Source organism: Oncorhynchus mykiss, chromosome 20, assembly GCF_013265735.2.
Source record: "Oncorhynchus mykiss isolate Arlee chromosome 20, USDA_OmykA_1.1, whole genome shotgun sequence".
NCBI classification, from domain to species: Eukaryota; Metazoa; Chordata; class Actinopteri; order Salmoniformes; family Salmonidae; genus Oncorhynchus; species Oncorhynchus mykiss.
The window spans coordinates 34,338,199-34,364,654 of record NC_048584.1 but is presented as its reverse complement, the minus strand read 5'-3'; the positions used below and the strand labels follow the sequence as shown (position 1 = coordinate 34,364,654).

The window sequence follows — 26,456 nt, the reverse complement described above, 5'->3', positions numbered from 1 at the left end:
GCCTTGAGGACAACAAAGTCAAGTTATAGTAATGGCCATCACAAAGCCCTGACCTCAATCCCATAGAACATTTGTGTGCAGAACTGAAAAAGCATGTGCGAGCAAGGAGGCCTACAAATCTGACTCAGTTACACCAGCTCTGTCAGGAGAAATGGGCCAAAATTCACCCAACTTGTTGTTGGAAGCTTGTGGAAGGCTACCCGAAACGTTTGACCCAAGTTAAAAAATTTAAAGGCAATGCTACCAATTACTAATTGAATGTTTGTAAACTTCTGACCCACTGGGAATATGATGAAAGAAAAGCTGAAATAAATCATTCTCTCTGCTATTATTCTGACATTTCACATCCTTAAAATAAAGTGGTGGTCCTAACTGTCCTAAGACAGAGAATTTTTACTAGGATTAAATGTCAGGAATTGTGAAAAACCGAGTTTAAATGTATTTGGCTAAGGTGTATGACAAACCGGTGCCCCCGCACATTGACTCTGTACCGGTACTCTCTGTACATAGCCTTGCTACTGTTATTTATATTTTTTCTATTTCTCTTTTGTTTTGTATTTTAGAACTTTTTACAATTTTTATTTCAGTTAATTTTAGTAGATTCTTTCTTAACACTTTTTTTCTTAAAACTGAATTGTTGATTAAAGGCTTGTAAGTAAGCATTTCACACTCTAAGGCCTGTTGTATTCGGCGCATGTGACACATATTTTTTATTTGATTTGAGACTGTGTGTATCAGAACTTCATGGTTGAATAACTGCAAAGAAACAACTACTAAAGGACACCAATAATAATAATAAGAGACTTGCTTGGGACAAGCAACATGAGCAATGGACATAAGACCGGTGGAATTCTGTCCTTTGGTCTAATGAGTCCAAATTTGAGATATTTGGTTCCAAACGCTGTGTCTTTGTGAGACGCAGAGTAGGTGAAGGGATGATCTCCGCATGTGTGGTTCCCACCGTGAAGCATGGAAGAGGAGCTGTGATTGTGTGGGGATGCTTTGCTGGTGACACTGTCTGTGATGTATTTAGAATTCAAGGCACACTTAACCAGCATGGCTACAACAGTAAGTGTAAGGGCTATTTTACCAAGAAGGAGAGTGATGAAGTGCTGCATCAGATGACCTGGCCTCCACAATCACCTGACCTCAACCCTATTGAGATGGTTTGGGATGAGTTGGACCGCAGAGTGAAGGAAAAGCAGTCAACAAGTGCTCAGCATATGTGGGAATTCCTTCAAGACTGTTGGAAAGCATTCCAGGTGAAGCTGGTTGAGAGAATGCCAAGAGTGTGCAAAGCTAACATCAAGGCAAAAGGTGGCTACTTTGAAGAATCTCAAATGTAAAATATATTTTGATTTGTTTAACACCTTTTTGGTTACTACATGATTCCATGTGTGTTATTTCACAGTGTTGATGTCTTCACTAATATTCTACAATGTAGAAAATAGTGAAAATGAAGAAAAACTCTTGAATGAGTAGGTGTGTCCAAACTTTTGACTGGTACTATATATTAATACATGGGTCATAAACACACATGGAATATATTAATACATGGGTCATAAACATGCCAACTTGGCCACATGTTACACAGTGAATGGCACTAAAAGGTTAACTCTCTCTGGTCAAAAAGTCATAATTTATGCTATCTGTCATTAGAATTAAGGTAGATCATAACTCTGTTTTCTGGATTCACTAACCGCTAACTGCCAGTGCAATATAGACTTCAAATCTTATAACCAATTGGTGTTGAATATTTTGTTATATGTAGTGGTTATGTTGTTGACAGAAGCAATGAGAAATTATGCAGGGGGGTGAAGTCAAACAATATGCCTATTCCATATGTGTAGGAAACGTTCACTGCTTGAAATAGCGGACATGTGAAAAGTAGAACATTTTTCTCTTGGGCTCACAGTCGTTAGACGATACCTCAGTTTGTCACCGGGATATCCAGCAAGTTCTAGCAGGACTCGAGGGAAGGGAGTGCTGCCCAAGCCATCTCCAACAGCGGGAGATCTGCCAGAATGCCTGTGTCAAACTGATGCGTTGCCATGGCATTGCTGCGTTGTTTGGATGAAAGGGGGCTACTGTACCACAAAATTTAAACATGCTTCATGTCAGCGGTTCTATACTGTCCATCTGGACTTGTAGTTGAAGCAACACATAGAACGATTCAGTGCACATCTGGAAATTTGCTTGTTAACCTATTATTTCTGGAGTCATTTATCACTGTCTGAGTGTACCTTTGCTAACAGAGAGAGAGTAACATTAGGCCTTTGAAACATTATACGGTAGTGCATTTTTTTCCAAAGTCAACATAAACATACAGTTGTGGTCAAATATATTGGAACCCTTTCACTTTTCTTAAATATTTCCCTATTTCATAAAAAATAAGCTAAAATTGCAACCACAACAATAAAGTCTCCACACCTTATTGGAGTTTCAACATTACAGAACCAATTTTATTTTTGTAAACTTAAACTTTCAATTTAGAAGATAAAGACAAATGGCATGGACAAAGTTATTGGCACCCCAGAGCTATTACTTGGTTCCACAGTCTTTGGCCAAGATAACTGCCAACAATTGCTTCTTGTAGCCTTCAATGAGCTTGTTGCACCTTTCTACTGGCAATTTGGCCCACTCTTCAGTAGCAAACTGCTCTAATTCTTCCATGTTTGAGGGTTGCCCTCCACCAACTGCTGTTTTCAGTTCTCGCCGTGGGCTATGGATGTGATTCAAAGAGTCCAGTGTTTCTTCTTGAACCATTCTTGGGTGCTTTTGATGTGTGTTTGGGGTCGTTGTCCTGTTGGAAGACCCACAACAAATCAAATCTAATTTTATTTGTCACATACACATTAGCAGATGTTAATGCAAGTGTAGCGAAGTGCTTGTGCTTCTAGTTCTGACAGTGCAGTAATATCTAATAAGTAATCTAACAATCCCCAACAACTACCTAATACAAACAAATCTAAAGGGGTGAATGAGAATATGTACATGTAAGTATATGGATGAGCGATGGCCGAGCAGCATAGGCAAGGTGCAATAGACGGTATAAAATACAGTATAAACATTATTAAAGTGGCATTATTTAAAAGAGACATTGTATAAAGTGACTAGTTTATATTAATGTAGGCAGCAGCCTCTCTGAGTTAGTGATTGCTGTTTAGCATTCTGATGGTCTTGAGATAGAAGCTTTTTTTTTTCAGTCTCTCGGTCCCTGCTTTGATGCACCTGTAGTGGCTCGGGTGGCTGATGTCCTTGATGATCTTTTTGGCCTTCCTGTGACATTGGGTGCTGTGCGTGTGGGGACAACAGACTGGGATAGGGAGCGGGAACAGTCCTTGTTAGCATGCCTCGACGGTGGCACTTTATTTTCCTCAAAGCGGGGAAAAAGATAGTGTTTAATTTGTCTGGAAGCGTGACGTCTGTGTCCGTGACGTGGCTGGTTTTCTTTTTGTAGTCCGTGATTTCCTGTAGACCCTGCCACATACGTTGCGTGTCTGAGCCGTTGAATTGCGACTCCACCTTGTCCCTGTACTGGCAGGTCGCTTGTTTGATTGCCTTGTGAAGGGAATAACTACACTGTTTATATTCAGTCATATTCCCAGACCTCTTTCCCATGGTTAAATGCTGTGGATCGCACTTTCAGTTTTGCGCGAATGCCGCCATCCATCCACGGTTTCTGGTTAGGGTAGGTTTGAATAGTCCCAGTGGGTACAACATCTCCAATGCACTTCTTTATAAACACACTCACCGAGTCAGCGTGTAGGTCAATGTTGTTCTGAGGCTGACCGGAACATATTCCAGTCCACCTGATCAAAACAATCTTGAAGCGTGGCTTCCGATTGGTCGGACCAGTGTTGAATGGTTCTCGTCACTGTTACATCCTGTTTGAGTTTCTGTTTATAAGACGGTAGGAGCAAGATGGCGTCATGGTCAGATTTTCCTAAGGGAGGGCTTTGTATGCATCGCGGACGTTAGAGTAGCAGTGGTCGAGGGTATTGCCTATGCGAGTAGCACAATCAATATGCTGGAAGAATTTAAGTAGCCTTGTTCTCAAATGTGCTTTGTTAAAACCCACAGCTACAATAAATACAGCCTCAGGATATATTATTCCAGTTTGCATATAGACCAGTGAAGTTCCTTGATGGCCGTCTTCACCTTCGATGGAGACCCAGTTTTTGGACACAAAGTTAATCATTGGACTCGAAAACACATTGATAGTCTGTTGATTACATGATGACATGTACACGTTCAGGGCCCCCCAGTACCCATGTCCATAAAATGCGTCTTTATATTCTTAATCAAAATTGTAAACTTAAGTTTGCAAAAATAAAATTGGTTCTGAAATGTTGAAAATCCAATTACATGGCGTGGAGACCAAAAGTATTTAAAAATTTCAACGTATTCTTTTTTAGAAGAAATATGAAATTATTTAAGAAAAGTGCAAGGGTGCCACTATATTTGTCCACAACTGTACATGGTTGACACCAGTTAAAGAGCATATGGAATCATTGCAATATATTCAAGTAAAATGGCTTTACTGGTGAAGAAGCGCAAAGTGAGGAATGATACAAACCCACGGACTGGAATCTGTTGTTGTTTAGCAGTGCAAATGACTTCCTCGAACCTCAGCATGCTGTCATCAATAGAGCAATTTATATTTTTTTGACTGAAGGTCTCAGAGGCAGACCCAAACACGGCCACTTCAGTAGCACCAGCTGCAACCTTCAACAGGACAGAGGGAAGTTACATTATTTCGATGTAACATTATGGAACAAACATTACTTTAAAATGTTTCCATTCATCTCAGGCATAGTGTTCCCTCAACCTTTATACAGCACTACACATCAGGGGAGCCTGGGGAGATATCTGTTCTTTTTAAAGAGTGTGATTTCTCGGATGAATAATGAAATGCTTACAGCATCCTGAAAGCCGTGCATGTTGGGTGTCAGTACAGGATAACGAGCATGAGAAGATCTGTGGATGGCTTGAAGCACTTCAGTGTGGTCCGCCATCTTGACAACAGACAAAAGCATGTTTACAAAATATGTCGACAGAGTATAGTCTCTTCCCACAGCTGCTGTTGGAGGTCCATGCACCTGGCAAGCGAGACTAGTATGTAGCCTAGTTTTACGAAAACTCATATTTTCCAGAAGCTCATATAGAAATGCAAAGATAGCTGTTCCACATCATTTGTCTCAATACAACTCAAGAATATGACACAGACATCTGTAGTTTCTTTCATGAGGTGAGCTGTCATATATTTTACACAGGCAAACAAAATAAAGTGCTTGGAAAACAGGTTCTGGAATAGGCCTATAGCTCAAGGTTTTCCCCAAAAACATCTGCGAGTCCAGGGTCTAACTGGGATACTGGAGTAGCAGGTTTCCCCCAGTAGTCCTGAAGAGAACAATGAGAGCCTAATAAATCACTCAGTAAGCTTTCTGGGAACACAGAGAATAGTTATTACCTGTGGTACCCACTTTGAAGACACAAAGCTGGTGGCCTCGATCACAGGCAGGCCTGTTTCCGAGAGCATGTTTATCAGCTGGATTTTGACTCTTGTCGGAACCATTTCCTGGAAAACAATGAAATGGAGACCGTCTCTTTCTGGATCTGATTCTGATCCCCTGTCAAGATTGGAGGTATGTGCGGAGTGGACATCTGGGCAATTCAGCTGCAATGTCTTTGCAACCAGAGTAATTTACGGCACTCACCTGCTGGGTCCACTTCTTCCAAACATACAGTACTTCCTACAATTACAGCGTGTAGTACCCCCTGAGTTTGACTTTGTCATCATGTCAATTTGTACAGCTACAGCAGACTTGAATATATACAACATATGAGCCATCTGGTAAAGTCATGTCATGTTTCCCATAGATTTCAAGGGCAGTTGGTGTTCATTTGATCAATACATTTTTTGAGGAGAAAATGTGAAACACATGTCATGGGTAATCACAGAAAAATAATCCATACTTTTAAGGGGATCATCAAATCAACCAGGAATCAATCAAAAGGATAGTTACATAATACAAAAGTGGGCTAACACAAAAGAAGCAAGCTTCCAGGTCTTAGATACCATATTGGGTTTGTAAAGGTGTAATGTGTAGTGAACATAAATAATTTGCAAAAATGTACAGTGCATTTGGAAAGTATTCAGACCGCAATACTTTTTCCACATTTTGTTACGTTACAACCTTTTCTAAAATGTATTCAATAGTTGTTTTTTCTCATCAATCTAAACACAATACCCCAGGTCAAAGCAAAAACTGTTTTGTATTCGTTTTTGCTACTTTATAAAAAATACAAAACTGAGTATTCAGACGGTCTCCATTTGGTTGTTTTCCAGGAAATGGTTCCGACTCGGTACGTTTTTGAAGCACCTTCGGCAGTGATGACAGCCTCAAGTCTTCTTGGGTATGACGCTACAAGCTTGGCACACCTGTATTTGGGGAGTTTCTCACATTCTCCTCTGCAGAGCCTCTCAAGCTCTGTCAGGTTGGATAGGGAGCATAGCTGCACAGCTATTTTCAGGTCTTTCCAGAGATGTTAGATCGGGTTCATGTCCAGGCACTGGCTGGGCAACTCAAGGACATTCAGAGACTTAACGCAGGAGTGGCTTCGGGACGTCTTGGCTGTGTGCTTAGGGTCATTGTCCTGTTGGAAGGTGAACCTTCACCCCAGTCTGAGGTCCTGAGCAGGTTTTCATCAAGGATCTCTCTGTACTCTGCTCCTTTTATCTTTCCCTCGATCCTGACTAGTCTCCCAGTCCCTGCCACTTAAAAACATCCCCACAGCATGATGCTGCCGCCACCATCCTTCCCTGTAGGGACGGTGCCAGGTTTCCTCCAGGCATGACGCTTGGCATTCAGGCCAAAGAGTTCAATCTTGGTTTCATCAGACTAGAGAATCTTGTTTCTAGGATGAGACCTACAGGTACCTTTTGGCAAACTCCAAGTGGGCTGTCATGTGCCATTTACTGAGGAGTGGCTTCTGTCTGGCTGCAGATATGGTTGTCCTTCTGGAAGGTTCTCCCATCTCCACAGAGGAACTCTGGAGCTCTGTCAGAATGACCATGGGGTACTTGGTCACCTCCCTGACCAAGGCCCTTCTCCCCCGATTGCTCAGTTTGGCCGAGCGGCCAGCTCTAGGATGAGTCTTGGAGATTCCAAACTTCTTCCATTTAAGAAGGATGGAGGGCACTGTGTTCTCGGGGACCTTAAATGTTGCAGAAATGTGAGTTGACAAAATCCTGTATTGGAGCTCTACGGACAATTCCTTGGACCTCATGGCTTGGTTTTTGCTCTGACATGCACTGCCAACTGTGCACTGTCAACCTGAAATAGACAGGTGTGCGCATTTTCAAATCATATCCAATCAATTGAATTAACCACAGGTGGACTCCAATCAAGTTGTAGAAACATCTCAAGGATGATCAATGGAAACAGGATGCACCCGAGCTCAATTTCGAGTCGCATAGCAAAGAGTCTGAATACTTACATAAATTAGTTATTTCTGTTTTTTATTTTTTTAAACCTGTTTTTACTTCGTCATTATGGGGTATTGTGTGTAGATTGATGAGGAAAACATTTTATTTAATAGATTTTAGAATAAGGCTGTAACATAACGAAATACGGAAAAGTCAAGGGGTCTGAATACTTTCCGAATGCACTGTACAGTGAAGGACAAAAGTATTGTAGACCTACACAAGGCTGGAATGGGCAACAAGACCATCGCCAAGCAGCTTGGTGAGAAGGTGACAACAGTTGGTGCGATTGTTGAAGAAACACAATAGAACTCTCAATCTCCCTCGGCCTGGGGCTCCATGCAAGATCTCACCTTGTGGAGTTGCAATGATCATGAGAACGGTGAGGAATCAGCCCAGAACTACACGGGAGGATCTTGTCAATGATCTCAAGGCAGCTGGGACCATAGTCACTAAGAAAACAATTGGTAACACACTACGCCGTGAAGTGCTGAAATCCTGCAGCGCCCGCAAGGTCCCCCTGCTCAAGAAAGCACATATACATGCCCGTCTGAAGTTTGCCAATGAACATCTGAATGATTCAGAGGACAACTGGGTGAAAGTGTTGTGGTCAGATGAGACCAAAATGGAGCTCTTTGGCATCAACTCAACTCACCGTGTTTGGAGGAGGAGGAATGCTGCCTATGACCCCAAGAATACCATCCCCACCGTCAAACATAGGAGGTGGAAACATTATGCTTTGGGGGTGTTTTTCTGCTAGGGGACAGGACAACTTCACCGCATCAAAGGGACGATGGACAGGGCCATGTACCATCAAATCTTGGGTGAGAACCTCCTTCCCTCAGCCAGGGCATTGAAAATAGGTCGTGGATGGGTATTCCAGCATGACAATGACCCAAAACACACAGCCAAGGCAACATTGGAGTGGCTCAAGAAGAAGCACATTAAGGTCCTGGAGTGGCCTAGCCAGTCTCCAGACCTTAATCCCATAGAAAATCTGTGGAGGGAGCTGAAGGTTCGAGTTGCCAGACGTCAGCCTCGAAACCTTAATGACTTGGAGAAGATCTGCAAAGAGGAGTGGGACAAAATCCCTCCTGAGATGTGTGCAAACCTGGTGGCCAACTACAAGAAACGTCTGACCTATGTGATTGCCAACAAGGGTTTTGCCACCAAGTACTAAGTCATGTTTTGCAGAGGGGTCAAATACTTATTTCCCTCATTAAAATGCAAATAAATGCGTAACATTTTTGACATAAGTTTTTCTGGATTTTTTTGTTGTTATTCTGTCTCTCACTGTTCAAATAAACCTACCATTAAAATTATAGACAGATAATTTCTTTGTCAGTGGGAAAACGTACAAAATCAGCAGGGGATCAAATACTTTTTTCCCTCACAGTACATTACTTATTTAATGATTATGGATGGTGTGTGTGTGTGTGTGTGTGTGTGTCTGTGTATTCAGATGTGTGACTGATGAAAATATATACCTTTTCATTTTGAAGTCCGTCTCTTGGTCCAACTTCAATCATTTTAACATACTCTGGAAATTCACGTGTTAAAGTGCACTGAAAATGAAAAGAGTCATGTTAGATATTGATAACAATAAACAAATGTTACATCTGTTGTCACAAACTCCAAAGCGCTATTTTCCCATTTAACGGTTTCTCCTGTCCAATAATGTGTTACAACCTTAAAAGGGAATTACACCTGCTGATTTGGCCTCGTTTTTTTGGCTTGCTCCTTATGAAATGCTGGCAGCCATGACAGAAGCCGAACGCGAGTTGGCTTGGGGGTGTGGTTTGATGTGAGTGTTTCTCAAGTGTGTCCTTGCCACCACCAAGACACACCCATCTGTCAGAACCTTGCCAGCAGCTGTTTCTCCCCACTAATCACAAAACAAACAAACATCCTGCAGGTTGAACTCAACTACAGGCTGTAACTCAACTACAGGCTCAACTACAACTGTATGGTGAGATGCTTGGTGGAAGCTTTGAATAGGTCAGCCTACAGAATAATATGAGAAGAGTGCAATTCTTGAATTTATGTAGCTGTTATAAACAAAGTGTTTTGATATCTTTAAAATGTACTAACTGGTCCATGTAGAATAAACAACCCTTTACACAATACCATAGAATCAGTGTTCTGCTAATATAACAATGTGCACCTTTCATTGTCGTTCCCAGACGATAGACACTGTGCCTATCTGCATTTTCTCTTGTGGTAATGGGGCCACCTTAGTAAACATGTCAGTGGTCATACCTCCCTGTGTGGTGTCCCGTATACAACAGGAGTTCCCTGATCCTGGTGCAGAATACACAGGGTTTCTTCCTCCTCATACTGACTGACACCATTCCATTCAATAATAAAAAAAGACAATACAAGTAAAAGTTGTGTCTAGTAAACATTTTATGATGAGTTCCAGGTCTCTCTACATTCAAGGACATCAGTATCAAGTGCGTCTGTCGGTCTGGACTTCATCACATCATTTTGCAAGTCTCCATGTGCTGGCTCCATACATGTTTCTGTGAACACATACACACATAGTCACTGTTCTATTACAAATGCCAATTTGGATAGGTAATGTCTGACACACAAACAGGTACTATGTTGAAGTTTGAAGAGGTCACACTAAACCTACCTAATTCTGTTCTCCCCATCGACGACCATTGGTGGGCAGGCAAGAGGTAAGGTCATTGCCAGAGCCCCATTGATAGACATGGCAGCGTAGATTAGCTCCTGCCCCCTCTTCAAAGATACTGGTCAGTCACACACACACACACACACACACACACACACACACACACACACACACACACACAGAGTACTGATTACATTATTAATGGGGGTTATGATCAGCCGGGTGGAACCAACCTCACAAAATGTGAAGTGAAATAGAATGGTGAACACAGCGATCAGGCTGATTCCACCAGGCTAGGTTATGCCCTGGACATTATATGCATCTAAGAAGTAGAAAATAGCATCAAATAATGTCAGTTTACATTTAGTTTCAAAATTGGGTTATCAAATGGATCAAAGTAATGAAGTGTGTTACCTTCTGTATTAGTACAAATTATGAGCTGGTGAAAGCTGTTGCCGCTGACAGGTTAAGGTTGCTGGTTGGATACTTGCCAACATGTGACTGACTGTTCCATTCATAGGAATACTCACAGCGAGGGGCATGTCTGAATTATGCTGATGAGGGCCCCCATGTCCGGCTGCAAACTGGACATCTCTCGAACAAGTGCAGCAGGCAGTCTTATGAGGTGGTGTTGAGGTGGTGTTGACTGGTATGGCCTGTGACAGGTGATATAATAGACAGCCAAGTGGTCAATTGTATTTTGTTCTAAAGAAAGGACAAAGCTATTTGCTAATGCACTTCATAACCAAAATGATTCTACTAGTTGTATCTGCTTGCTGGGGAATTAGCCTACTATTTTATCAAGTGTTTTTGAATACAACTTTTTACATAACACACATTACTTGTCTTTTTTGATGAAGTCATCTGTGTCATCAGAGGAATGCAAATAGTCCAGGTAGCCATTTGATTACCTGTTCAGGAGTCTTATGACTTGGGGGTAAAAACTGTTGAGAAGCCTTTTTGTCCTAGACTTGGCACTCTGGTACTGCTTGCCATGCGGTAGTAGAGAGAACAGTCTATGACTGGGGTGGCTGGGGTCTTTGACAATTTTTAGGGCCTTCCTCTGACACCGCCTGGTATAGAGGTCCTGGATGGCAGGCAGCTTAGCCCCAGTGATGTGCTGGGCAGTACGCACTACCCTCTGTAGTGTCTTGCGGTCGGAGGCTGAGCAATTGCCGTACCAGGCAGTGATGCAACCAGTCATGCTCCAGCTGTAGAACCTTTTGAGGATCTCAGGACCCATGCCAAATCTTTTTAGTTTCCTGAGGGGGAATAGGCTTTGTCGTGCCCTCTTCACAACTGTCCTGTTGTGTTTGGACCATTCTAGTTTGTTGGTGATGTGGACACCAAGGAACTTGAAGCTCTCAACCTGCTCCACTACAGCCCTGTCGATGAGAATGGGGGAGTGCTCGGTCCTCCTTATCACACAAGTACTTTTATTCTGAGGTCTTTCCTGAGAAGCTGTGAAAATAGCAAGAGAACAGTGAATTGAATAATTTTTGGAGGTCGCTAAAACATTGCACTCCCATTGCTGGACATGTTATGGTACCCACCTTTGCTCTTTCTTGTTGGTCCTGGCATCCGTTCATGACCAACTGTGCACTTTGTCTAACAGAAAAAAAGGGTCAACGATTGTCATCATCCCTCAATTATAAAACATAGATAGAGAAATAACAATCTCGTTTGGTAGCTAATTCTATGCTTGACAGATGTAGACTGATTGGCTCCAGATAAGATTCAGGCCGGTGACGCCGTTACAATATGCATCCAACTGTGACATGTTTTGCTATGGCCCAGGGTTGGTTTGCTGCTGCTAGTTAGTGCACTGTTGTAGACAGACATGGTTACCTAGTACCATCATCGTTTCATCTAAAATGTACTGTATTTGTGCCCTAGACATGGGTTGCACCTCGGAGGCTGTGACAATTTAGTCTACATTAAACTAAATGAGAGTGGCATGGAAATACGATGGCAACGCTAAAGTAGGCAAATATTTCATTGGAAACAACTTTGCCATATTATGGTGTTGTCAAATTTACTCTAGAGGACTGTCACTAGCGAAGTTTGTCAAAAATAGCTAGCAATGCTAACGTTAGCTAGCTAAAATATGGTTGTGTCTTAATCTTAGTTAGCTGACTAAAGTTATACTACATCTAAAGTCAACCTTGTGAAATCACAATCATGACAACCATATTTGTGTTTGTGTTTCCAAGCCAAGTCCAAGTTGTATTGAGGTAGGCTAACATTAGCCAGATATCTAGTTAGGTAAGTAGGTAGCTAGCCAGCGATGATAGTGATAATGATTATCAAAATATACATAACCAGCAGTCTATGGTCTAGCTACCAGTATACTCACCACCACTGGAGAGCAATGAAATCCAACCACCTATTGCGCATGATAGGGTCCTTCGGCAGGGCATGCAAACCATTGTCTTTTGGCTGTGCAGCCTTCTGGAAAAGCATGATCCTTTGAACGTGTTGGTTGGGGGCGATGAAACAACGGGAGCCCCATTCAATAAAGGGAGGCTGAGGGGCGATTTGCTTGTGGAGCTTGGAAAAGGGTAGCATGATTTGTTGACATAATTGTAATCCAAACCCAACCTTCACTTATTTGTTGTGACACACTGAGGTTCCAAACTCCATTTTAGGCGAGACTGACTTTAAAACCAAAATTATGCTATTACACTTTGTAATCAATTTTGACACTAGAATAAATGATTCTGATTCACAAGGACGCCTCATAGGCCATTTTCAAAGGGATTCGTTGTTTTTTAGGGGCAGTCGCTCTTTAAGCCCAGAACACTTTGATCTTCAGATCACTGCTGGCATTTTAATAATGTTTAATAATGCATGACACGTGTAAAATGTGTCAGTTCAGAGTTTCTAATAATATCTACTGTCGATTTTACAGTTGATAATCTTTTACATATTATATATAACATATAATACATATTTTTTTATATTATACCTGACTAACTAATCTAACAGTTGTAGGTGGAAAAGTTGAGAGGAAGATAGAAGGGTGTTCACTTGATGTACTCTCTCTATCTGCCAATACGCAGACTTACTTAAGATAGATGGTGGGGGAGGAACGAATTAATTAAATTCTACAATATTTAAATGAGATATTTCAAGCACAACATTCCATGTATTTAAGTATTTTTGTTATTGTAGTGAGGACAGTAACATTAGTAATCGCTCAAAATGATACTTTTAAGGATTATTATTATTTTTTTTAGCTCACATAATATAATTTAAAAGTATGTATTAAGGTGTCTGTAATAGAATAAAATACATGAATAAATGCATTTCTATAGCTTCCAAAATATTTTCTACAACGTGGGGGAGTGCCAAGATGGAGACACATAGCGTCCCTATAATTTATCTAGTGTATATGTAAATTTTGGGAGGAACAGGATCCTGCTTTTAGACCGCAAGTCAACGTTAAACAGTAGGCATAACAATTCTTTCATATATTGTGCTCTTATCACGACATTTGAATTTATTTTGAAATAGAGTGTTTGCGGTGTGACGCCAGTTACTGTAGTGCCTGTTTCTGCATCCCAGGGTGATGCCCCCTCTCTGTCCTTTCACATGTTCCCAACCTGCACCCTCCCATCTTACCTTCTCCTCCTGCAGCCGGCTTCCTAGCCACGGATAATCCTGGATGAGTTGTTCATAGCTCAGGCAGTGCTTCACTGAGGTGGGGATGTTGCCCATCCGAAACGCTCCCGTTTGGCCTGTAGAGCTCCCCCAGGATCCTCTGGCTCCGACACCCGCATTGATGGATCTTTACGCTCAACTGCAACAAATGCACATGGTGGAGTTCTCTGATCAATATGCTCATGAAGCAGACAGGGTGGAGACCGAGGCCCTTGCTGCCCCCCTCACTGAAAGAATCACATCAGAGGACGACAGCTGAAAGCAGAGAGCTGGCAGTGACTCATCAGTTGCCATGGCAACCGCATCCCTATCAGGGAATGGATGGGAGAGAGGATAGAGTCAGCAAGAGGGAGGAAGAAACACAGAGAGATTAATAAAGGCGATGAGAGAGAGAGAGATTAAAAAAGGCGATGAGGGATAGTGGCATATGGAAGGGGTGAGAGTGTCAGTGACTAGCTGGCTCACTGGGGACTCAAGTGTGAGCTAACGTTATGTCTGGACTAGTCTGACAGTGTTACGAGCGACTGTGTGAGCTGAGAGGTCAGGAAGCTCTCAAAGGGAAGTACTTGCCTGCCGAGTCTCTGGGCTCTAGAATAAGACCAGTCACACACTGCTTATTGTAAGTCCCCCACCTCAACCTTTCTGGATGAAATTTAAGGCTTCAGGGAAACAGGTTGCTTTGATTGATCTCTTTTGACTGAAACAGCTGAAGGTTTTCCATTGCCAGGTGTGCCACTAGCTGCCAATGTCAATGGCGTAGCGTAATAAAATCCTCTTGTAAAGCAGGGACACAGTTTACCAGAGAAAGACCCATTCTTTCTCACCCAGATGTTAACAATAGAGGGGCTTAATGAAGTCCTAGCACTGAACTCTTTCAACATAATAAGCTGCCCTGCAATGAGAGAACCCTACTCCCCACTCAAGGGGAGAGACAGAACTTGTACGACCGTCCCATGAAAGGTCTTCAGGTCTCTGTGTCATTGGCTCCCAGGTTTATGTCCATCACTTGTCAACTCCCTAAATGTGAAAACTCCCTCATGGCAGATCATTTAGAATCCCGCCCTCACAACCTTCTCTGGGCCACTGAAAATAGGGAAGGGTTTCGTTAGGGAATGCCAACCCTGCCATGTTTGAAGATGGTTTCCATGATGGGTGTATAAATCACAGTCTAATAGAAAGGGAGAGTTTAGATGAAATTGAGATGTTGCTATTGAAAGGTTGACATTTTAGTCATTTCGATAAAAAACTATTTGGCTGTAGGTTTACTATTCTGTGGATTTTCTGCAGACACATACAGTATCATTATATTGTATACCTACATTAATACTCAATTTTAGATGAATGGGTTAAAGGTAAAGTATTCCAACAACAATGTGTCATTGCCAAAGCAAGTTTCTAATTCTACTATACAGGACAGTGTTACTATCTGGGACCTTGGCGAATGAAAATGGCCTCTGCAGGGTAGAATTAAAAAGAATTGGTACTGAATCTCTGGCAGTTGCATGTCCCTAACTGGGCATTTAATGTTTCCCTTTTATGAGAGCTATGCAGCTTGGAAGATACAACAATGGAAGCTCATCTTGACTAATACTAGCTGCTGAGGGTAACTTTTAAGGGGGGGGGGGGGCCTTAGGGGAATATCCCTACTCATTCAAAACAACGCAGTGCAGGCGATTGAGGAAGGTTTATGTTAGAGAAAATGCATATAAAAGGGCTATTAAGAGGGCTTTTGTACATTTGAAATAGCTTAATGATTCACGCCATGATTAAGAGCAGGCTGGCATTTGTTGGGATGAATCTTGTCTTAGAGGCAGCTCTGCAGAGTGGTCATTAGCTGGCCTAGTTACAGAGACATAAATAACATACCCCTGAAAAAATGGTAACGTTCTCCCCTGTTATTGGGAATTGTGAGAGGTTAGCATGTCTTGTGGGTAATGTCTTTGTGCCTCAAACTTTCTTACTCATCATTATTCACAATTCATTTAGGGTTATCCATAATCATGGTAGCATCTACATTCATGTACAAGGGTTCAGAAATATATAATATTCTTATGCAAATGCATGTAACAAGTTTGTAGCCACAAGTTGATGTAGTCATTGCATGCTAGGAATATGGAACCAAATGCTAAACTTTTGACTACTTTAAAACATGTATACATTTATTTATCCAAATACATTTGGTTCTCTAAAATGGGGAGACTGTCACGGCTGGCTGAAGGACTGGACCAAGTTGCACCATGGTAAGCGTACATTTGAAATTTATTTTAAAATGACACCGGCAAAACGAAGAACAAAAAAATAAAAATAAAATAAAAACCTGTGAAGCTATGTGCCCTGAACAACTACAACGTTAACTTCCCACAAAACAGGTGGGGGAAAAGGCTACCTAAGTATGGTTCTCAATCAGAGACAACGATAGACAGCTGTCCCTGATTGAGAACCATACCAGGCCAAGACATAGAAATACAAAACATAGAAAAAAGGACATAGAATGCCCACCCTAGTCACACCCTGGCCTAACCAAAATAGAGAATAAAAAGCCTCTCTATGGCCAGAGCGTAACAGAGACTATGTATAAAAAGTGTTGTAATTTCTAAGCGGTTCACCTGATATGGATTCCCTCAAATTCAAGCTGACAGTCGGCACTTTAAACTCATAGTCATTGTATCATTTAAATCCAACGTGCTGGTGTACAGAGCCAAAATGTCAAAAAATGTGTCACTGTCCAAATATTTCTGGACCTCATAGACACAATATATTTTACACATGAAACTCTTGGAGAGCAATCAGAAGACGATTGAATGAAAATATGTAAAAATTTAAATTATACGGCAAACGCCAACAGTTTCCCTCTTAAAGACCCATTAACCTGGAAAATGTTTCTTGTGTGTAATTGAGAATATATCTTATTATCTTCAGAAAGAAACAAATGTGAAAAATACACTTTATAAGGAACAGGTTTTTCACATGACATGAAAGGGTTTTAAACTCTCAGATATTGAAAACAAAATGCAACACAGAAAACAGGATCCAGATTAAATCAATTTTCATCCTTCCACCCGTCTTCAAATCTAAACCATATATTTGATTGAATTGCTTAAAAGCACTGGTTGCAGCAGAAGAGCCTTGTTCATTCTTCAACTGTGAATGCTAGAATAAGTTTTAACAATGTCCGTTATTTATGGGCAGCAGGAAAGCTTTATAAATGTACTCTTCAACCATGGAAAGTTAGAACTAAATTAGCTTACCAGTGATTATCTGGTTGCAAAGGTCTGTCAGCAAAATCTGGTCAGAATGGATGGATTGAGATGTGTATGTGGGCGGCATCAGATATGCTGAATAGATACAATATGATAAAAAGAAACAGATCTGTGACCTTTCCCCACAACTCAACTCTGTGTAAACGACAGAGAAAAATAGTACCTTTTATTTATTTTTTTACAAACGTAAAAGCCTTTATAAAAACAGCGGGTTACCTTATAGTTTTCAGGAAGGTCGACCGGCTGTGTCCAACTTTCCATAGCACCCCTCAGAGACAGCATGTGTGTTAAAGATTACTTTGCAGTAGTCCCATTGCCTAGCACCCTTTGGTTTTTGGTTACAAAAGTCCCTGACCTGTGCATTGGGGTCACTGTCCCCAAAGGACCATCATGTATGACATTTCTCAACAGATTTGGATGTTCGTGCTACTGAGCAGTAGCTGGCTTTGAGACCCGTCGACTGCTTGGCATGCCTTCTATGACAGCTCTACAGTACGTCCACAGCAGCAACACGCTGGCTGTTAAAGTACTGTTCAGCAGGTGGGAACGCAGAAGCGCTTAACGTCGTTGAATCATTCAAACTTGGAATCAGAATTATTTTTGCTTAAACATTACGTTTTTACTTTTGCTTAAACATGATGGATTGGCTGTAAGATTTCCACATGGTCAATTTGATTCCTGAGAAGACTGCTGGCGGGCTATTAAATAGAAAACTAGGTAACTACAGGTTTGACATTGATGTATCTAGGCAGATGTTTTAATGCAGCTTCAGATGTATTGTGCAGATTGGTTAATTGCCCAGTAGAGCAATCTAAGGGTCTACTCATGTTATAAATGATGATCTCTCAAATGTTCCTATCTCTTTTGTGGAAGAAGTTATATTTCATATACATTTTTACAAGAGCCAGAGAGAATATTTGTTAAATGGCAGCTGTTGATATCTCTATTCACTTTCTAAGTATACTACATAGAATAATTAAGGATCTAGACAGCTTACTTTGAGAAACAACCCCCCAAAATTCTAGTTCAGTAAGAAAGCTTAACATAACTATGTGTTTTTGGTGTTTGAGTCAATTAGACCATACCCATTTCAAGATGAACTTTCTAAACAATGAAAAGTTATTTCAGAATATTTAGGCAAATTAGCTGGCTCATTGATCCTGCTTTGTAGTATTCCTCTCTGTATCTATTTTTCTAAAACAAAAGTGTCTTCCTCAGATGTTGTGAGATGATGAAAAGACAGTAGAGAGAGCATAAGTAATCTTTCTGGTTACTTTTAATGCATAACTACACAAAACAAAAATACCTGATTGATGAGGAACCCAATGCACAATGTATTTCGTATCCAATGCAACAGTATTATTCCCTGTGCCTAAAACAACAGAGAAGGTAGAATTCCATTTAGCATCCCATAGCCTGGCAAATCAATTTTACTCCACCTTTCTGTCTTACACAACTCGACACATTTTGATGCAATATTTGTCTTGGCTGCCATGACAGTGATGAAGATTGACTAAGGAAATTGTAGTTTCTTCTTTTACACAAAGACTATAACTACTAATACTGTTTCAATGCACATCCTTTTGGAATACTGTTTGTCATCAGGCTTCTTTTGGCAAGGATGTTACTTCTGGATGTAACCACTGACAGGCATTAGTGCTTTTTAATTTCACTTGGGCCCAGAACTGAAAACAGAAATATAAACCAGGTGGGTTTGTCTTCTGATGGACTCTGGCAGGAGACCAGCCATCGGCTTTTTAGTCTTGATGATAAATCAGTATGATTAATACGAGATCTCTGACCTCGTTTAAACCCATTTCAGAAGAAGATGGCTAATACTGTACAGCTGATTGTCTGTTTTTTCCTTATTTATTTTCTTTTTGAGGTATTTTCCCCTGGAAAACACATAACAGTCATGTTGTTCTGTCCATCTGAAGCTATAATTTCCCCTGGAAAACATGCATAAAGTCCCTATTTGACTGTAGTCTTATGACATAGCTGCCTGCGAGTTACTGTAACAAGCCTACAGCCTGTACAGCAAGAAGAAAGCACACATTCTCTTCCCAAGTTTGCACTATGTGGCCAGGAGCTCTGACTTTGTTCCTACTGGAATACATTAACAAGTGAGATTATCCAGAGGCTAGCCTGTTTGAATTAGACGCCTTGAAAAAATACAGTTGTGTTTCAGAAATATGAGACATGCACTGACCACCCTGCCTCTGATAACATCATAGAGTGATTCCGAAGCAATCGATAACACCTTTACTGTATAAACATTTGCAAGTTATGTTTCCTGTGTTTGTCCCCCCAAATAGATATAATGTATATATTTTTATGAAATCCATAACAAACACAGCTTTCCATAACTGAAAGTAAATCCCCAAACATCCTCTCATTACATGGCAGCAGAATCAGGAATGCACCTTACCTCTTCAATACTGTAGTTGCCAAGGAGACCACACTAAACAGGAACCCATACAGAACATGTTTACATTTTCATACAGGCGATAAACTGACAGACACATTTGTCAGTTTCAGGTATTCAATTTAGAGTTAGCGATGATAATACAAAAAACTTAAAACATAAAATGGGACGTGAAAATATACAATTGGAAAATATGGCATCATTTGGAATCATTTGGCATGAAATTGTTAAGAATAAATGACTGGCGAACGGTTGTTTAAGATTGATAGAAAAATGTAATCTTCAAACAGTAGGCATTTCACATAGGGCCAATATACAGTATGCAATCCTGAATTTATGTTTGTAACAATAGAGGGGAACCATGAATTTGTCCTAAATTTACAACACAAGACACAAGTTAACCTTGGGAAAATGCTTGCTTCTCATGAAAGGATGTCTGAAGATGAAAGTCTAAGTCCCAGGGCTAACCCTGCCAAGGCACAGGTACTTCAATTTACAATGATTGGAGAAGACATATCAGGTCAAATGCAGTCTTTCGGGACTCTGGAAAGACAACACACAGCCCCACTTTCTCTAGTTCAGGAAACAAATGTGCATATAAGCACACATGCACACTATACATCAGCGTAAGGAGACATTTCTTGTGTCTTACTGCAGCCTTGTCATACCAAGCAACATGTACAAATCTGACCCAGGTGGCAGTGCTGTTTAACAGACACTGATTGAGCTGTAATGGAAGTCCCAGCACACTCAAAGAAGACAAATAGGGAGAACTTGAGCCATATATTTACAGAGTTAACTTTTAGAATGTTTTTATATTGTTATAATTCTAGACATTAAGTTAGATAGTATTGTCTAAATATTCCTAATGTAATGTTAATGGGGAGCTAACATGGCTGCCATAAACTGTTGAAGTGTAATGTCAACGCATTAATACGCAGAAACCGCATTGGCCCAGCTCTCTATATAAATGACTCTATAGGGAGAACCATGTAGAACGATGAATAAAGTAAACTGAAAAATATTTTTATTAGATACAATTTCACCAGCCTTGTGGACAGAGTGTAAGCTGACCCTTTGAAATAAACTGTGAGGCAAAGAAAAAAATAAAAAAACATCCTGTAGTTAACTCAAGGGAAACAGAAATGGGAATTACGTAACAGAATTGACAATGGCTGTTGTTTTGTGGCCATTCATTTACATGTATTATTTAGTTCACTGAGAAACCAATGTTAACCCTGAAAGTGACAAAAATGTAAATTACTAAACCCTTTTTTTTTATCCATCTGAAATGTTTAGGACATTGTCAAGCAACTAGTTATAGACAAAACACACAATTTATCATGATTTAATATAAAATAAAAGAATAACCTCTCTTTTGTATGCCAGTGGTGTGCGGCTAAACTGAAAATGTAGACTCAATAGTAAACTTTGGCATAGAGGTAGATGTAAAGTATATACTCTAAAAATACATAGTTTTGGGGCCACTTCAGATCTGCCCTTAGGGTGCGTGGCAGCCACTATAACTACAACATTACTAAACAATTCTAGTCAGTAGCTAGTTATCCATCCAACTGGCAATAGGTTTTCAATATTCTAAAATATGCATAAATAAAATATGCACATTTTTCCACCAGAGATGTGTTTCCATCAAATGAACTTGTTTCAGATTAAAGTCTGTGCATGATTACATAGTGCACATATAAAACTTTTGCGGTTCAATTTCCGTGTACTGAATAAAAAATACAAGTTAAATGGGGTTCCATTGCATTTTCAACTCTACTGATGGTTTTGTAACAAAAAAAAATTGCTTTATATAGCGAATGTGCCCAGACTGGTCTGGGTAAATGCACTCCAGCCAACAGCTCGCAGAAACAGTGCTCTGGTATAGCCAACATGATGAGATCATTTTGAACGAAAGAGCAATATTATTTTTAATTGTCAAATGGCAGCCAAGCATCGATCATCATGTCACCGGAATAAGATATTTATTGGAAAGGAGCATCAAGCTCATCACCTTGCACTTTCACCACTCTGTGAAATTCATAACTTATAATAAACAGCTAGGTGTAATAAACGGCATGCTTTCCCAAGTTGTAGCGGGGGGACCAGGGTTGGATAGGTTACTTCCTAAATGTAATCCGTTACAGTTACTAGTTACCTGTCCAAAATTGTAATCAGTAACGTAACTTTTGGATTACCCAAACTCAGTAATGTAATCTGATTACATTCAGTTACTTTTCGATTACTTTCCCCTTAAGAGGCATTAGAAGAAGACAAAAATGTACATTACCAATTGAACGACATCTATTGCAGGATGAATTATTGTTAAAGTTTACATAACTGACCATATATGGATGTTACATTTTACTTTATGGGTTGGTTGTGTATGCTTATTCTAACCCATTGCTTTCTACTACATATAATATATAATACGATTAAATTATATCTTTACATGAATATATATAATTTATAAGTCCAAAAATGGATGTAACAACTACAGATTGCCCCTTGAAGTCTATCAAAAGTGTGTGAGTTTGAGCATGTGTCCATTAGGCTTGTGGATGCATTTTTTTTTATCAGCATGAATTACATTGAGCAATTAAAGCCCCACTTTTATTCCATAGGCTGGGATCCGCACCATTCATCTGTTGTAAGAGCTCATTTTTCACTTGCTGTCCAATGGTTTCAAAAACAATGATTGATAGGCAGCTTAAATTTCTTCAAATAAAACATTATTGGGTTCAAATAAACATTTGATTTGTAAACAGCCATCCACAATAACCACAATCCGTAAGGCTCAAATAGCTAAATGAGAGAGCAGCAGTGTGATTCACATCAATGCGCTATGTAGATATCAATAATAAGTGATATCCGTATCGCCGTAGACTACAACACTGCTGTCATCCTTACCTCCAAGCTTTTATTCAAGTTGGATAATCTTTGGATGCCAACAGCAGTCGCACCATTGGAAGACATAGCTTGGACTGTAGCCTACAAAGGCCCATTCCTGCTCTTTTCTCATGATCCATCAAACACTTTTGGTGTGTCATCATAGTGGTCTCTGACTTGTGGTCAGACTCACCCAGGTGGAACAAACTTAAACTTGTGCTTTTTTTCAATGCTGATTTGAGTGTCATTGAGAAAACAGTGAACTGTCAAAGATTTTCTTTTCGCAAACACCTTTTCTTAATTTAAAAGTAATCCTCGATGTAATCTAGATTTTCAAAAGTATCTGTAATCTGATTACAATATTTTTGCTTGTAATGTAACGGGTTACAGTTACCGGTATTTGTAATCTCTTACGTGTAACAGATTACTTGTAATCCGTTAATTACCTTAAATTACCTTAATTACTCCTAAACCCTGGGGAGAACAATACAACATGTCATCACGTGACTCCAAGTTAACTTCGATATGATGGTTACTACAGATGAAGTCGGAAGTTTAAATACACCTTACCAAATACATTTAAACTCAGTTTTTCACAGTTCCTGACATGTAATCTTAGCAAAATTCCCTGTTTTAGGTCAGTTAGGATCACCACTTTATTTTAAGAATGTGAAAACTTTTTTGGTTACGATATGTGTTATTTCATAGTGTTGATGTCTTCACTATTATTCTGCAATGTGGAATTTAAAAAACATTTATTTTTTGGGAAAAGATAAATAAAATAATGTGTATTTTTGCCATAATTCCCCATTTAGGGTCAGAAATTACCCTTGTTGCCGCTTTTAGGGTTAAGGATATTTTATTTGTTTCATGAGCAAACCTCTAAATTACTTTCATAAACCACTCAAGGTGTTGTTATCCTCTTTCCCCCGTATTATTCTTTGTAACACCTTCCACCTTCTATAGAGCGGATATTATACATGTTGAGACATTTCATGACAGTTGTTTAGTATGCAGACCTAAGCTTGTCACCTGCCTTCTTGCCTTTGGGATGACTCCCATTGGTAGTGCGGAGACTTGAGCAACTCGTCATTATATAGCCAACAGATCTCGGACTAATGCTGCATTCAATTGCACTCTGAAATTTCCGACATGTGAACTGATATTATTTATGCATGTACCGCAGCCCAACGAAACAGGAAGTCGGATATTTCAGAGTAGCATATGAACGCGGTATGAGGTAACACTGACATCATCTTTTAGGGTATGGTAATGAGGTGACCATTAATGATTGCAATTGAGATCAGCCGTGTGGGTGAATTTAGCACATACTGATGTTTTAAGGAGACATCAGCTGGCGTTAATCTAGTGCCATCCATAGTTGCAATAGGCCCCTTGTTATTTGATTAAATTCCAATAGGCCACATTTTGCCTAGCCATTGTCACAAATTGAAAGGTGTGAAAACCATTAATAGGCTACTGTTTGTGTTTCCCTGAGCTGATTTGGGCCATCAGTTGATTGACAGATGTAGACCTACTGTAGAATGGTAAACTTTCCTCCAGTGTGGATGCTCGCCCATGTTTTATAGTTAGACTATGTACAATATGCTGAAAATCTGAAAATCTGTTCTTAATGTGGCTATCAGCAGTAGAAACAATAACAAGACCCTGTTTTGGTAAAAAACAGAGAAATGGGGCTGGAGAAATGTAACCATTTACATTCATAGACAGAGCTATTCATGCAAGGACTGACCATCCATGATATCACAATTATAGTTTTAACCATGTTTTGAGGCTATAAATTTGTACTAGTCACAAATTTAGTTTGGTAATTTTTATACCTTATAGTAAATTGTGACAGCAAAGAAAAAGGACAGTTTAGTGCAAGTGATTTGACATGCATTGTTTAATTTAAGCCTGCCTGCCAGCCAGCACCATCTTGCAGATGTCCTCCAGCACAGCTAAAATATTGATATAATAACCATCAGATGGAAATAAATGGGGTCACGCAATGATATGGTGTGGTCCTCTCACTACAACTCGGGAAACCATGCAGTTTACTAGGCTACAGATGAAATAAGTTACGATGAACTTCAGAGAGTTGTGAAAGTGCACGGTGATCTTGATGTTCCTTTCCAAACAATATCGAGGGTCTAATTCTGGTGACATGATGTTTGACAAATACAAATATTTTTGCTCTTGTCCATGATAAACTCATTATAAAGACTATCTTACCCGTCCGTACTGTATCTGCAAGCTGTCGGCTAGAGCACACGTGCCAAGACCAGAGTAGACACATTTGCTATTTAATGAAACAATTTTTGTGACAAAACTATCCATTGGGTTGAAAATGCGATGGACACACATTGAACTTTAGATTTTTATTCGGTACATGAAAATGTAAGCGAAAAGTACATTTTGTGTGGATTATGTCATCACGTGCTGATTTTTATCCCCAACATGTCCATTTGGTGTTAACACACCTGGTGGTTAAAGGCACATATTTTCTTTACGCGGATTCTAGAATATTCACATGAAAATCCGTCGCCAATTGGATCGAAACCTAGCTGCTGTGCAAAATTTCATAAAAAGTTACATGGTAACTGAGACATTTTAATAATTTTACAATTACAATAGCATTAGAACGCCAGGCAGCCCTGAGGTTAAGAGGTTGATCCGGTAACCGAAAGGTTGCTGGTTTGAATCCCCAAGCTGACTAGGTGACAAAATCTGTCGACATGCCCTCGAGCAAGGCACTTAACTCTAATTGCTCCTGTAATGGATAAGAGCGTCTGCTAAATGAGTAAAATGTCAAATGCAATTGCACAATATAATTTCAAGTACATGTGATGGTGAATGCCCACTAAAACGATTTACACCATGTTTCACTCAAAATGAAATATCAAGGATGATCAGGCAAGCGTACAAAAGTAAAATAAGCATTAATATAGAAATGTCACTATCAATCGGGTTACTAGTATGCAAATCAGGCACATTTCAACATGTAATTAAACATCAAGGTAGGTATTCAGGTCAGCATCATAAGTAGCCTAACAGATAATCAAAAGGCCCAATAGAATATCAATTGCCATAGTCAACTCAATCATCTTTTTCCAGCCAAGGTAGGATTTACTGGTCATGTTTCAATAGGATTTTGACATCAAAGTAGATTTTTTGGTACATTTTAGCTAACCGTAACCCTTCTCCTAACCTACTCCTCTTAACCTGCATCGTTAATTCTCTTAACCTGCTGCATAACTTCCAAAAGCAGCATCCCTTCTAGACAAAACCAGATTTACCCTCCGAACCTCACCTTTCCACTTACAACGCTATTTTATTTTCTTGGCTGGCCTATTCTCCTCCCCCTTGGTTGTGCTGTAAATAAGACAGACACAAAAACAACTTTGAAGTATATGGCACAAAAAAGATATGATATGATACACTGACTGAATGAGAGATTTGCTTATGGGCCTAGGTCATAAAAACACAGGGACATTTACACACACGCACACTGCGCTGAACATTAGCTAGTTAGCTACATGGTTTACACTGCAGCTAGCTAGCTAGTTTAGACAGCATATCTACTTGCACTTAATGTGATAGCTAGTTAGCTATTGCCATACACATCTGATTAATCTGGGCACTATTTAAGCCAGTGACAAGGTGGCTAGTTAGCCAATAAGCAGAGATAATATGGAGAGCTAAAAACAGGTAGTTAGCAACCTAGCCATTTCATTTGCACTCGCCCTCAAAACACAATCAAAATCAAATTTCATTTGTCACTTGCACCGAATACAACACCTTACCGTGAAATGCTTACTTACAAGCCCTTTACCAACAATGCAGAGTATGAAAATACTGGCTACATAAACTAATGTAAAAAAAAGAACAAAAAAAGAACAATAACGAGGTTACAGTTGAAGTCGTAAGTTTATATACACTTAGGTTGGAGTCATTAAAACTTGTTTTTCAACCACTCCACAAATTTAGTTTTGGCAAGTCGGTGAGGACATCTACTTTGTGTATGACACAAGTAATTTTTCCAACCATTGTTTAGACAGATTATTTCACTTATAATTCACTGTATCA

The 26,456-nt window shown here is 40.0% G+C and overlaps 1 protein-coding gene across 4 annotated transcripts in view; it reads right to left on the bottom strand.

The window, feature by feature from the left end:
- hmgcll1 (3-hydroxymethyl-3-methylglutaryl-CoA lyase-like 1) overlaps positions 1 to 17,501 on the bottom strand; it is a 32,213-nt gene extending 14,712 nt beyond the window's left edge. The window contains exons 1-6 of one of the 4 annotated variants that reach the window (XM_021576477.2): positions 17,267 to 17,501; positions 13,752 to 13,929; positions 8,977 to 9,054; positions 5,474 to 5,581; positions 4,923 to 5,018; positions 4,580 to 4,728 (exon numbers count right to left, since the gene is read on the bottom strand). In XM_021576477.2, coding sequence (XP_021432152.2) covers positions 4,580 to 4,728; positions 4,923 to 5,018; positions 5,474 to 5,581; positions 8,977 to 9,054; positions 13,752 to 13,847 — 527 coding nt within the window. In that variant the 5' untranslated portion in view covers positions 13,848 to 13,929; positions 17,267 to 17,501. The other 3 variants (XM_036956235.1, XM_036956236.1, XM_021576476.2) reach the window with 3 other exon arrangements.
- Between the last annotated feature and the right edge of the window lie 8,955 nt (positions 17,502 to 26,456).